The following is a 15,258-nucleotide window of genomic DNA, read 5'->3' as shown; positions in this document are numbered from 1 at the left end:
TGTCACTTGTCCAACAGAATAAAAAAAAAAATATATATAAACAGTGTGAAAATTGGTGGATTGGTGCTGTTTCCTCCCAGTGTACACCAGCAGCCATGTGTCCATTATTGTTACTGAAGATCATTTTGTTTTATATAGTGTCAGGTTAAGAATGCCACATTATTTGTTCCAGCCAGTGTACCGTGAGCTGTAGCTACACTAATTATTAACAGAGAGACACAAAAGTTATTGTAAGGGCTCCTCCATGTTAAAATGGTTGCAAATGATTGCTATATAGTAATCCCCTTCACACCAATCCCTGACAGCTACCTAAAAAGTAATGCAGGGAGATGAAGGGAGGGGTGGAGGAGATGGGCCGATATACACAGTAATTAGACACTCCCAGAGGAGGAGAGGACTATGATGTGTAGGGTTGGAGGAAGCTGTGCTAGGGAATGTTTTTGCAAATACAAAGGTATATAGCAAGGAAAAAAAATTTAAATGAGAAACACTATATACAGTCGGATCCATAAATATTGGGACATTAACACAATTCTAACATTTTTGGCTCTATACACCACCACAATGGATTTGAAATGAAACGAACAAGATGTGCTTTAACTGCAGACTGTCAGCTTTCATTTGAGGGTATTTACATCCAACGGTGTAGGAATTACAACAGTTTACATATGTGCCTCCCACTTGTTAAGGGACCAAAAGTAATGGGACAATTGGCTTCTCAGCTGTTCCATGGCCAGGTGTGTGTTATTCCCTCATTATCCCAATTACAATGAGCAGATAAAAGGTGCAGAGTTCATTTCAAGTGTGCTATTTGCATTTGGAATCTGTTGCTGTCAACTCTCAAGATGAGATTCAAAGAGCTGTCACTATCAGTGAAGCAAGCCATCATTAGGCTGAAAAAACAAAAACACATCAGAGAGATAGCAAAAACATTAGGCGTGGCCAAAACAACTGTTTGGAACATTCTTAAAAAGAAGGAACGCACCGGTGAGCTCAGCAACACCAAAAGACCCGGAAGACCATGGAAAACAACTGTGGCTCCTGTACACAGCTTTGCATGGCTGTGCACAGCACAGCCATGCAAAACGGTGTGCATACAGTGAAGTACAAACACAACCCAGTATGTAAAACGGCACACAGCTCACAGTTAACCCTTTAATCGCCCCACATGTTAATCCCTTCCTGCCCAGTGCCATTAGTACAGTGTCAGTGCTTTTTATTAGCACTGATCACTGTGTTGGTGTCACTGGGGATGTAAGTGAAACCAAGTCAGTTCCCCCCAGTGTTAGAAGCCCACCACAGTCCTGCAGACCTGCTATAAGTCGCTGATCGCCACCATAGTAAAAATGTAAAAAAAAAAAAATCCCAGTATATATACCGCCATTTCTAAACACTATAACTTTCATGTAAACCAATTAATTTACATGCATTGGGATTTCTTTTAGCAAATGCATGTAGCAGAATACATTTTGGCCTAAATTTTATTTTTTTATTGAATATGTTTAATAGCAAAAAGTTAAAAATATTGTTTTTTTCTCAAAATTGTCGGTCTTTTTTTTTTTTCTTACAGCGCAAAAGATAAAAAACGCACAGGCAATCAAATACCACCAAAAGAAAGCTCTATTTGTGGGAAAAAAGGAAGTAAATTTCATTTGGGTGCAGCGTTGCATGACCGTGCAATTGTCAGTTATGGTAAAGCAGCGCCATAATGCAAAATATGGCCTGGTCAGGAACGGGGATAAATCCTCTGGAGTGCATGTGGTTAAGCAACTATTATTTGAATTGGACTTGCTGATACATTGGATATTAGTTGTATTTTTTATTGCTGTTCATTTATTTATTTACTTTTTGCACGTTTTCATGTGGCAAACTGTTTAGTAACATTGATTCACATTTTTTGGCAGCATGGTCTATATATACAATGATAGGACTCTCAAAATTTGCAAAGCTTCACAGGCATAATACTATAGAACTATGGGTGATACAAAGCCATGTTTCTATAGCTCCCCACATGCATTATAACAACTATTTGCAATTGTCACCATGTGATAATATTTTTTTATTATAGTGCTTGTATACAAGATATTAACTTGCAATGTTGTCAGGGCATTCTCTTAAAGTGTAACTAAAGGCAAAACTTTTTTCCATTTTGGATAGAGTAAGGCCACTTTCACACTTTTTTTGAAGCGCTTTTGCATTAAAAAAAGCATCTGCAAAGCTCAAGAAAAAATGTTTCCCTATATGTACTGTATGTTTTCACACTGGGGCGTTGTGCTTCCATTGCAGTGTAAAAGCTCCTGCTTGCAGCATGTTTGTTCAGTTAAAAAAAGTTTTTGGTGCAGTTTTTAAGTCAAGTGTCCTTTAAAAAGCACTTAGAAAGGGTGGCAAAAGTGCGGTAAACCCATGGCAAAAACACATATGTGCTTTTGCCTTGTTTTTGTGGCGGATCAGTGTGAACGTAGCCTAAAGGAAGGTTATAACCCCAGCCAGTCTTTTTTTTCCATCTGTGTCCCATTTCATCGTTTCCTGTCCCGAAGCCAAAACAGGGAGAGAAGAAACCCCTCAAAAGTTAGGAAATCCTGTGGTGTCACCAGGGCCAGCTGAACTATTGTCGTCATTGCAAGATTTTCCTTCTGTTAGTGTTCCTGGGACTTTCTTTGCCTTTCATGTTGGCTTGATGATATTTCTACCGCCACTGTGGCGGCTGATGTGGGGAATCGATTGACGTATAGTCACCCAGGGCGTTGTTTTTCTTTTCTTTTTTTTCTGTTGTGAGCTGGGTTCCCTTTTATCTGGTATGGTTCTGTTATATTGTCTATAAATGATTAGGCCTTGAATATCATATGTGGTCCCCCCATCTTTTTGTTTTTCTCCATTGGGTTGTTTTGAACCTTTTGTTGTTTTATGTTCACTCTTTGTCCTTTGTTGTTTGTATTATGTACTGTATGTTTTTATCAAAATCATATGTTTAAAATAAATAAAAGATTAAAAAAAAAACAAAAACTATAAACAGGTCAAATAGGAAGGGTGAATCTCCCTAGTGGTGGCATAGTCAGCAATAAAAGTTCTAATTCCTCTCCAATCTATCCGAAAACAAAAAAAAAAGTGTTGGCCTTTAGTGACACTTTAAGACACGGAACTGCTTTATGTCAGATATTAAGTTCGCAAAAAATCTCTTATGCATTCTTGTATGCTTACATCAATCAAAAGACAATATAAACGGATTCCAATTGTTCACCTGCCAAACCAAAAGTAATGTTTCCTTCAGTTTCTGTGCTGTGTACAAACTTTTGTGTCTTCTCTGTTCTGTGTATTCACTGTATGCTGTGTACATGTGCATGCGTGTGTATATTCTCCTACTCTAATGTACATGGGCCGAGCCTTTATGGGCTTACAATCACTCACACAGTGTAATATCAGCTTATTCTCAAATAACATGACCTAAAATGGATTCCTAGCCCCAGCCCTAACAGTTCCACCTCCCTGACAAGAACAAAAAGGGAAAAACCGAGGGACTGGGACCTAATCATCAAATAAAAAGATGTACTGAATAACGAACAATAAATAAACTTTTATCTTTGGCAAATATTTAAGTATAAAATAGCTAAAGAGCTCAAAAGAAGTGCATTAATAATAAGTACATGAAAATTCACCCTAAAGTGTTTAAACAAAACCATCCACATATCATAACCACAAACATTGGTTACATGTACAACACTCATTTAGTATTAGTGGAGCACCTGTATGTTCAGCTTACTCCCAACTTAGTCTGGTACCAAGGTGGGTCAGTTGTCCTTCAACAAAAATGTTTTGGCTTTCTCCCCTCTGGGTGGGGAAAGTAATACCCAAAAGGTATGCGGACTGCTTGACCCACCAGGCTAAGTTGGGAGTGAGTTTGTGGGTGGGGCTTAAGGCGCCCTAGTGGGGACACTGGAACTGCACTCACTAATGCCTAAACTTCTCTCACTGTTGACACTAAGCACCTCAAGCACAACTTCTGTTAGAGAACACCACTTCCTCAGGTGTGCAGCATATCTGAGCCGGTACTGGTCTCCACCAACTCGGTTATTCCTGTCACCTCACTTTCAGTAACTGGTCCAACTATACCGGGTTCCTCTGACCCCCTGCTGTACCAGGCCGTCCTGAACCTTTTGTACGGTGCCTTGCTGAGCCCCCTTTACACTGTCATGCTCATCCCTTTTATCTGCCCTACTGAACCCTGTACATTGTTCTACCTACTACTGACCTCTGTACACTGCCCTACCTACTACTAACCTCAATACACTGTCCTACCTACTACTGACCTCTGTAAATTGCCCAACCTACTACTGACCTTTGTATAGTGTCATACCCACTACTGATCTCTGGGGGCTTGCTAGTTAAAATAAAAAATAAAAAAGCTGCAGCACCCCAGTGATCTTTGCTTTTGCTGTCTTCCATGTTGTCATGGTAGAGCTCCACCTCTCAAAGAATGCCTACCCCTGATGTAAGTCCTCAGGTTCCATACCACATAGGGAACCCTGACTGGGGGCACAGACCGACAGCATAACAGTTACATCTTGCAGGACAGACTCCATAGCCTCTCTTGGGGCACTAATGAGCTCCTATTTATATTGTATGACCTGTAGGGGTGCAAACTCTCTGGAAAGGAGCAGGAAACCTGGCAACAGGTTTAACCCTTCCTTCCCAGATCCACCAACCTAGCATATCAACCTAAGGACAAATGTTGTAAACAGATACACTGTAACATTTGGTCTTAACACATAAACACAGTTGACCTGAGTAGCCCCAGGGCATGCTCACAAAAGCTAGAAAACGGTTAACTGTGGAAGAAGCTGCTTACAGGTTGAACATACAGTAGGTGCCCCACAATTACAGAATGAATGTTCCAACTAATTTCCATCAGGGACAAATCCCCCACTGCAGTCAAATTTTCTCTCATTACAGAGGCTTGCACAACCACTTGTTCCACAAAACTTTGGGGCACACACTTGGTGGGACACAAAGCCATATCACAGATCTAGAAGGCTCCTGAAAAAGCAGGGTATCCTACGAAAAGCATTAAGGAGTGTTTTTGCCTCCACCCTGAATATAAACATTGTATTATTGGAATTTGCTGAATCTTGTGTTTATCTTAAATCTATATATGACTCTGGGGTGTACATGTGGGTAATGCTTGCGGATGTGATTTGCAGATGTTTTTGTTTAAACACTTTATTTTAACACACTTGATATTAATAATATGCTTTTATTGAGCTCTTTAGTCATTTTATACCTGCCCTTTTGGGCAAAATAAATGTGTTTTATAAAAGATAACATTTATTTATTGTTGTTGTTTGTTATTCAATATTTATTTTTATTCAATTATTAGAACTTGAAAAGTTCCACTCCCTTGGATATTTCCTTTTCTGTATCTCTCCATATAATACAGAGAGATTGTTAAAATCGTAGGATTGCTTGTTTCTGTAACTGCTGGCTTCATTTACGGCACACCAATGTATACTACATGACACTCTGGGTTTGCTGCAGATATTGTCATTTTCCAAGTATCTACAAACTGAAAGGGACTTCACACCTAGAACCTAAGATCAAACTAATAACTTAGTTGCCAAAAATTTCCAGGCACACTACAGGTAGGTAGGAAGAGAATAAACTTTAATAAAGGCATTCCTTTAAAGTGGGCTTTGTTCTAATACAGGCATATTGTTGAAGCTGATGTTTAGCTAAAAGAAAAAAAAATCTCTATAGCTTTAGTGAGCTTACCTACCAGTAGTGAAGGTTATCCCAAGCAGCTGGATCCTGGAAAAATCTTTTGTGAAGAGATGCTCCATCTTCTTTATGTCTCTAAATAGCTTTAAGTCTTCTGTGAAGCTCCCCCACTATTCACAACACCCCCCCCCCCCCCCCACCAGACTGCTGTACTCCCCAGCACTATTCTGCCATCAAAGTGACCCCAGCACATCTCTGCCTCCAATGACTCCCCAGAATACCTCTACCTCCAATGACACCTCTGCCTCCAGTGACTCCCCCAGAACACCTCTGCCTCCAATGGCTCCTCCAGAACACCCCTGCACACCTTTTCCACCACCCCCTCCAGCACACTCTTCCTCCAATGCTTCTGCCTCCAGTCTCCTCCCCAGCACATTTCTTCCTCCAGTGCCTCCTTTAGTACTACTCTGCCACTAATGCACCCTCAATATACTTCTGCATGCATCAAGTGCCCCCCAACACACATTCACCTCCCGATGAGGTCCTTTCATTGTTTCTCCTGCCTGTAACACGTTCTGGGAATGGGGGTGAAAATCTTATGACTCATCAGACGGTCCCCTATTTATAGATGCCTCTGCTTCCCGAGTTCCTCCCTACAGCAAACCTCTTTACCCCCCAGTACACCTTTGCCATCAATGCCCCCCGTCTTGTTTCACATGACTGTCATATTGGTTTAGTTAATGCTGTATAGATCGCCCACCCCTTTTCCCAGAAATGCATTGCAGCTCTAGCCTCATGTCATGAAGCAGGACACATTATGATCTTTTGATCTATTAGATGTTTATTGTTGAAAGATTCTCTCAGTTTATGGAATAAACATCACAAGATCTACAAGATATCATCTTAATTGAGTCACTGACTGTGGTATACAACTGAGGTTGGAGTTATCATTATCTCATCACAACTGTAAGTTACAGAGATCACCCTATCAATGCTTAGATTGGAGAGACAGAACCCCCCCCCCCCATGCGACCTATGTACCCCACAGCACTTCTCTTCCTCCAATGCCCCTCAGAGCACGTCTATCTCCAGTGCCTCCTCTAGCACACCTCTGTCTCCAATTTCCCCACTACACCTGTGACTTCAATTTCCCCCACACATTTCTACCTCCAATTCTCCCCTCCCCTCAGCCCACCTCTGTCTCCTATTCTCCCCCCAGCACATTTCTGTCACTCATTCCCCCCAGCACTCCTCCTTCTCCAGTGCCCCCTATTATAGTGCCTCCAATGCCTCCATCCCAAGCACACCTCTGTTTCCCCTTCCCCCACTCCAATTCCTCCCCCCAGCGTATCTCTGTCTCCAAACCCCCTCCCTCAGCACCCCTCTGTTTCCCCTTCCACCACTCCTCCTTCAGGACACCTCTGCTTCCATTACCCCACCTCCCAGCACACGTCTGCTTCCATCCCACACCTTTCTCCAGCACACCTCTGCTTCCATTACCAACCCCCCCCCAGTATACCTCTGCTTCCATCCCCCACATTCCTCAAGCACAACTCTGCTTCCATGATCCCCCCTTCCTCCAGCACTCCTATGCCTCCAATTCACCCCCACCCTCCCCAGCACACCTCTGTGATTACCATTCGGTTGCTTTTACAGTCTGCAGCGCTTGAGCCTCACATGTGCACCACCACCAGCAGAAGAAAGTGGGCCGGGCACAATCATCTTTGAGGCTGGTTTCACCCCCTCCTGAGCCATGCCCAATCAAACTAAAAGCCTTGTGGGCTCTGCCTTGGTCCCCAATTAGAGCACCTGAACATCAGCTGCTGGGGGGAGGAGGTAAGGGGAGTGATCTGTCTCATGACTGTCATGAATGCCCCAATGTAACACAGTCCTTGGACTGACTCTGCGGACTGTCTGTGATCAGCCTTGATTTCTGGGACAGAGTCCGGGAAAAGGTTGTGTTGGGACAGCTGTTTAAAATCCAAGACTGTCCTAGCAAATTCAGGACAGTTGGCAACTATGCTTTAGGCTCCAAAATGTGTTTTTCATGCTAGCATAAGAAGACCATATCTGGTTAATAAAGATTTCATACCAATATTTGTGTCATATTCATTTGGAACATATGGTGTCAGTTTCCCTCTGGTTTCATTGACAAAGTGCTTCACAACATCTTCAAGGCTGTTCAATGTGACCTAGGGAAGGAAGAAAATGGAAAAATTTAACTGAAACTGACATAAAGTGGCCTGTACGCAAAATATATAGCATAACATAATAGATACAGTGACCCGGCTTCCTAAAGGAGTAGAGCATGTCCACTTTCAAAATGAGTGTTCGCTTATTTATACAGTATATCTATCTATATTTCTGCATGCACTAATGAGATGAAACAAAATGAAAATTCACTTTGAAAATACTCAACAATGAACAACGAAAAATAAATAAAACAGGATTTTTGCTTGCACACGATTGAACTCAGCACAACATAACCTCACTCACTAAGTGAAATTTCCTTTTCCAATAAAATTAAATATATAAATGAAAATATTCACTTCTATTACAGCCAGTTCACACCTTAGAACAAATAGATGCCACTGGTGTGCAGGTTTTGATATTGACATTATGATTAATGTATATACATCTGCTTCCCAAAAGTATGTACTCCCAATAATCATTTAGAACATCCTACACACTGTATATATGATGATGAGTTTTCTGTCTTCTACCCAATGCGTCACAATGGTTAAGTACTATGAAGAATACATATGGTGTGTGGTTTGATGACACCACTGTTGGATCACCAGCTCAAATTAAATGCCAGGAAATGTTTCAATGATGTGCCTGAATACTGTTCTCATAGAGCTCTGCCCCTTACAATAAAACTCCACCTATTTACCTCAATGTGTGATGGCTGGGGCAGAAAGCTAGGCCTTCACTTCACAAAACGGGGAAAGGGTTATGAAGACAGAGTAGGGTAGATTAACACCTTAACATTAATATGCATGCAAATACATTTTCAGAATTCCACACAACTCCAATATCTACACTGTGCTGTAAATTCAATAGTCCATATGTTCTACAGTCCATATGTGGGCTGGAAGAGCCACACCGGCTCCGGCAAGTTGTAAGAGGGTGGATTACGCCAGGTTGCGGCCACTCGCCCTGCACATGGAGTACCTTTGGTTTACGTGAGCGCATTCATTAATGCCAGGGACCAGGCGGGGCTACTGTGAAATCAATCTAAGCCGTGCACCGTGTGTAGTGATGTGGTGAGTTCCTGTAGAGCATGCTGTCCTGTGTCACTGCACACCTTGTCTGTGAGTTGTTGCATTTAGGAGGGACACTACTGAACCTATGCCCTCTCCACTCATCCAGTGTCACCTTACTCCCAGTAACAGAATGGGGTCCTGCTGTGCACATAGGACGGACCTCACGTGTGCATTCAGGGATACTGGACCCTGTATCACTAAGTGTTTATGACCTACCTGATAGGTCAAGGAAGAATGTGAGTGTATGGTGCACCTATTTGGTGATGGAAAACACTACGGTTTAGCCTGCATGGTGGAGAAATGTGACCATTTGATCATTGCATTTTGGAGCACATTTTCTTTCTTTTAATGTGAGTGAATATCTGTGTTGATACTGAGTATCGGTGTTGCAATACAATATATATTTTTGCTTTTTCTGCACGATTTTGGAGCTAAAGGTCCAATGAAGATATTGCATGTGGAAAGGAACACTACATGGATTAGAAATTTGGAGGCTACACTGTCCTTCTAAAAGCACATTTGGCCTATTATAATTTATAGGTCAAACTTCAAGGGGAGCAAGGATTGGGGCTATAATTCAAGCACAGCGTTGGATATTGTTGGATGACAGTACAACATATGTTGGATTGGACTGATACAACTTTGCACTTTTGTGGACTGATACTGCATGTTTTTAAAGCTTATGTTTTCACATTTTGAGGAGTTAGCGCATCCCATTTTTGTTTTACTGTCCGTACATTTACTGAGGGTTGGCAACCCTGCATTTGATGATGTAACACTGGCTATAACAGTATTTCTCTTAACTCATGTTGATAGTGACAAACAACACAAAGCTTTATAAACTTTCATGTGGTCTGATTCTCTGATTTTGTCTTAAAGTACAATGAAAGGCAAAACATTATATCCCATGTCAGTTATTTTTGCCAAATGTGTCCCATTGAGGAGTTTTCCCTTCACTTCCTGTCTCATAGCCAAAATGGGAAGTGAGTAGAGATCCCTCCAAAGTGAGGGTGTCATCAGGGTCACCAGAACTAGTATCCCTACTGGAAGATTTCCCCTCTGTTACAGTTCTGGTGTGAACCCTAAATTTGAGATTTTCGTTTACGTTCACATTTTGATAATAGCAGTAAACAGGACAGATAGAGAGAGTGAACCTCCCTAATGGAGGCACAGACAGCAATAAAAACTGGCAGGTGCTTTAATCCCTCTCTACTCTATCCAAAACGTAAAAAAAATGCATTTAGTTACACTTTAATTTCTCAGGCTCAGGCAGTCTTAGCTGTTTTGTGGCCTTGACATAAGTAAAATCCATTAACACTAGTTATACTTACAGGCCTGTCCAGTTCAATAGTGAAACCATGGTCTGTTTTAAGAACTCTGTAATGTTTGATTTGGGACCTACTATTGGAAAAAAAAAGCATATGTCAATACTCATTCCATGCCTTCTTGCATTCAAGTTAGTATTACGTCAGAATGCTTTTCAGCAATATTTCACCATGGATGCTACAGTATGTAGTATAATAGTAAAGGAATACAAATGTTTCTGAAAATAATCCATTTAAATGTACAATGTAACACCAGGAAAGAATTTCAGTTATGTACAGTGGCATATCATCCATTGTGCAAGTGTATGCAAGCAACACGGGCCCCAAGGAAGGGGGGGCCAACTGTGCCATGTTACACACTGCCTGTCCACCCCCCCCCCCCCGCTGCATGGATCCGTTGTGAAACCCTTGCAGCTTCCAGCTTCCCCTCCTCTCCACCTCCAGTGTGTGTGTGTGTGTGTGTGTGTGTGTGTGTGTGTGTGTGTGTGTATGGACTTCAGTTATCATCAGGAATTTTGAAGTTATGTTGTGTTTATGTGTGCTAATAAAGATTTTAGCATATTTTTTGTGCTTTGATAAACATTTGCGAAACTATTGCAGGGCCTAAAAGATTAACTATTGCCAGGCTTGTACTGGGGGTCAGTGTCCCCCCAATGCAATCTCCCTAAGTCAGTCTTACTTGGAAGGATTGCACTGGGGGACAGACTGGCCAGTGGGGGATTATACTGGGGGGTGAGGCAGATTGACCTGGGGAATTATACTGGGGATAGCCCAACCTGGGAGGGAATTATACTGGGGACAGAATGACCTGGAGGGATTATACTGAGGGAAAGATTGACCTGGGGGAAGATTATATGGGGGGAAAGATTAACCTGAAAGGAGGGGAAGTATTATACTGGGGGCAGGCTGACCTAGGGGGGATTATACTGGGGGACAGATTGACCTGGGGGCGGGGGAGGATTATACAGGGAGACAGATTGACCTGAAGGGAGGGGAAGTATTATACTGGGGGACAGACTGACCTGGGGAGGAATACACTGGGGGACAGACTGACTTTTTTTTTTATTTAACCATGTCCCTTAAGTCCCTTTCACTGTTAACACAATTTGGCCACACCCACTGATCGCCACGGAGTGCTGCACACTGCATTGCTCTTCTACTCCATGTGGCCAAAGGTCTTTTACAATCCTAGCAACAACCCGGGCATATTAAAAACTATGCCCACTCTTCACTATGGTGCACTAAGCACACTGCATTTTTTTTCATATTGTGCAATGGGGCCCAACTTATGATTTTGCACACAGGCCCACTCACGTCTTAAAATGCCCCTGGTTATGTACTTATATCTTTGGTCTCAGCACATATCAATGTAACATAACAACATCATTTATTTGTATTAAAATATTTTCTAATAACATAAATTAAAGCTGAATTGTGATATAAGCAAATATTCTCTAAATGAAAGAGTCATGTATTTTCTTGTGTATCCTGGTGTGTTTGGTGTATTTCTTCCAGATCTGTGCAGTAAGCCAATATGAAACTTTACCTCGGCTTAGGAGCTTCCTGTAACAAAAACCGGTCACTGCTGCTCTCTCCCCTTGTGCAGGTTGACTGGTCTTGCATCCACCCCTCTTGTAGTTTTCTGCAGACAGCCTATAGTAGGTGGTCCTGCTGGGCCCCTCCCACAGCTCTGCTCTCTGCACAGGCTAAGTTCAGCACAGTAATGATGTCACCGTTGCTTTCACAAAGTAATAACTGGGCTTAAATAGGCATTTGGTGAACAGAAAGTGTATTTAAACCCTGTATGTCTATTAAGGAAAATATTTCAATAAAAGGTTTAATGTCTGGAGTTCAGCTATAATGTGGAATCCAGCTAAAACTTTTAGGACCCTTTAAGACACTGATACCCGCCGCTCCATAGAGAGCTATGGATTGTCCAATCGGGTCTGCCTGAAAATGGGACCCTAACAGATCGTCAGTGTGAAAGGGGCCTTAATCTAGTTTGGGTAGAGTAGGTAACTGATGAAACAGCCATTAGATTTGTATTGATGTCTTTGTTGTTACTGGAGAAATTTGCCTTTACTTCCTGCCCTGGCAGGAAGTGACAGGAAATCTGTTTGACAGTTGTCAACAGAACAGGTGTCCTTATCAGGAGATCTACCTATTCCAGTGACAGCTGTGAAGTTTGAGATTTCTCTTTCACTTTCTTTCTCAGTAGAATTCTCCCACAGAAACAGTCAGCAATAAAAACATCACAAACAGCCGCTTCCACACTACCAAAACATTAACCACTTGAGCTCCGAAAGGTTTTACCCCCTTCATGACCAGGCCATTTTTTGTTATACCACACTGAGCTAATTTTTAACTGGTAATTGCTCAGTCATGCAAGACTGTACCCAAAAGAAATTTATATCATTTTTTTCACACAAATAAAACTTTCTTTTGGTTGTATTTGATAATTTTTTGTGATATAAACAAAAAACGACTGAACATTTAGAAAAAAAACCTAAAAATGTTTTTTAAAAATGACATTTATTGGCCAAAATATATTCTGCAACATGTCTTTGGCAAAAAAAAAACAATCCCAATAAGTGTGTATTGATTGGTTTGTGTGAAAGTTATAGCATCTACCAATTATGGTATATATATTGGAATTTTTATTTATTTATTTTCATTCTACTTATGGCGGTGATCAGCGACATATAATGGGAATTTTACAATGTGCAATCCGACACTAACTGTAGCGGGGGGGGGAGGGGGAACTGCCACTGACATCACCAGTGACACTATTACAGTGATCAGTGATGATACTATACACTGTCACTGTACTAATGACACTGGCTGTGAAGGGGTAACATCTAGGGCGATCAAGGGGTTAAATGTGTGCCTAACAATGTGTATTGTGTACTGCTTTTTACTAAGAGATCTCTTTGTTTTCTCTGCTCTGGGCTGTGATTGGACACAGCTGATCATCAACAGTGAATCATTGGCTGGGACTTGCTGACAGACTCCCGATGTGCACAATCACAGTCGGTGTCAGCGGGGGGACGTGCATGTGCGCACCTTAAACATAAAAGCAGGCAGCGGCGTACCAGTACAGCACTTTGCCTGCACAGGCCGCCCATCCACAGTACATTGCAGGTGGGGGATCCTTAAAGCAGTAGTAAACCGCAAAAAAAAGTCTATTCGCATACTACCACATTATGGAAGACTTACCTGAAAACAAAGCCCTCCAGCAGAGCGCTGTCATGGCTCCCCGAGGCTTCCATCTTCACCTGGTCTTCCTTCCAGGTTTGAGGGCAGCCGCCGTTAGACTGCCCGAGCTACTGATGCATGTGGGAGTTTCGGCCACAACCATGGCTCTCTGCCACAGTAAATATCCCCAAAATGGTGCATGTTTAGGAAATATTTACAGTACCTACAGCTAAGTATTATTGAAGGCCTCCCTGTCAGTAAAACATGAAAAACAAGGTTCACTTCCACTTTAGGTGGTTAAAAATAATTATGCTGATTGTTTCTCTAATGTAAAGTGAACCAGTGCTCTCCAACACAGGGAAATGCAACAAACCTATTTTATTTAGCCCTCATCATCAGCAATTGCTCACCTTACTTTCTCTGCCCTGCCACTCGAAGAAAAGTCCTGTGTAAGCAATGAGTTACTGGAGTTGTAGCTTACACAAGGCTATGAACTCACAATGTGACAACTCTGTTTGGCTCTGTGCTGTCACTTGGAATGAGTCACATGATCCTCCATACTTGTATCATCCAATATTTCCTTTTGCTACCAGATTTACGTAGCATGAAGGAGAAGTGAACAGCAAGTAAATATATGCTGCAGAGGGTCAAGGGAATTAGGCAAACCTGTTTATTTGCCCTTAATGGACAAAGCAAAAGTTTGTTTAAGCTTCTGATTGGTATAAAAAAGGGTTTCTCAACCAGGGTTCCATGGAACCCTATGGTTCCTCCAGACATTGCTACTGGTTCCCTGAGCAAAGAGCAATTTCTTCTTCTCAGGTAAGTTCCCATTGACACCATTGATCTTTGAGTTACCTTTAAGGGGGTAATTCTTCCCAGTGACCCAAAGTATAAGGAGCATTCTTTCCACTGACCATCACAGTAATGTATCATGAGCAGATATAATAATTTTTACTAGGGGTTCTCTGTCACCGGAGAGGTATTTCAAGGGTTCCCCTGTGTTGAAAGGGTTGAGAAAGGCTGTTATAGAACATAATAAATAAATATAGTTGTTCATACTTGTTTTCAGAGGGCTCTCTAATAGTTACAGCATAGTTTTTGCAGTCTGCCCCAGGCCTCAGAATTAAGTTGCCATTGTTTTCATCCTTCAGGAGCATGTCTGCAGCTTCTGGACGCGTTACATTATAATAGCATCTGTATGAGATTGAAGATGAATGTAATCACAGAATTTTGCAAGACACAATGCAAGTATAGCTACATGTATATAATACAAGGCCATTTCCCTTATACTGCAGAGTAGGATGAGCTGAATATGCAACAGAACAGAAGGTAAGTGTTGGGGGTAATTAAGTGTTAAGGGATGGGTTAAGGGTTTGGAGGGGGTGATATGTTAGTAGGGTATAGTTGAAGTGTTAAATGTGGAAAATATATGCAGAACATCTCTGCAATACATGCACATTTCACAGTTTTCTTTCCCTTTAAAGACACCGCAAATACAGAAAAATACCTGTTGACCTGCAAGAAATTGACTCATCTCTTAAATTTCTTATTGTGGACTAAGGGTTCATGTATACGGGGCGTTTGGTAAACTCTTCTGAACGATGGAAACTGACTGCTGGAAAATGTAGGTTAAAAAACATCAGTTTAGCCTTGTTTGCATACCGAGTTTATGCGTGTTTATGTGCGTTTGCGTTTAGAAGCGTTTTTAAAATATAACCTTAGGATGCGCAGAATGCACTGAAAAACAGTAAATAATTAACTAT

General features: G+C 41.7%; 1 protein-coding gene across 2 annotated transcripts in view; it reads right to left on the bottom strand.

The window, feature by feature from the left end:
- STAP1 (signal transducing adaptor family member 1) overlaps positions 1-15,258 on the bottom strand; it is a 164,276-nt gene that overhangs the window by 35,288 nt on the left and 113,730 nt on the right. For both annotated transcript variants that reach the window (XM_089669987.1, XM_089669988.1), the window contains exons 6-8: positions 14,555-14,689; positions 10,307-10,376; positions 7,802-7,901 (exon numbers count right to left, since the gene is read on the bottom strand). In XM_089669987.1, the coding sequence (XP_089526113.1) occupies positions 7,802-7,901; positions 10,307-10,376; positions 14,555-14,689 (305 nt within the window). The remainder of the gene's footprint in view (positions 1-7,801; positions 7,902-10,306; positions 10,377-14,554; positions 14,690-15,258) is intronic.

Source organism: Staurois parvus, unplaced genomic scaffold, assembly GCF_062004578.1.
Source record: "Staurois parvus isolate SC_StPar_1 unplaced genomic scaffold, SC_StPar_1.0 ptg000086l, whole genome shotgun sequence".
NCBI lineage: Eukaryota > Metazoa > Chordata > Amphibia > Anura > Ranidae > Staurois > Staurois parvus.
This window is presented reverse-complemented; position numbering and strand designations above follow the sequence as displayed.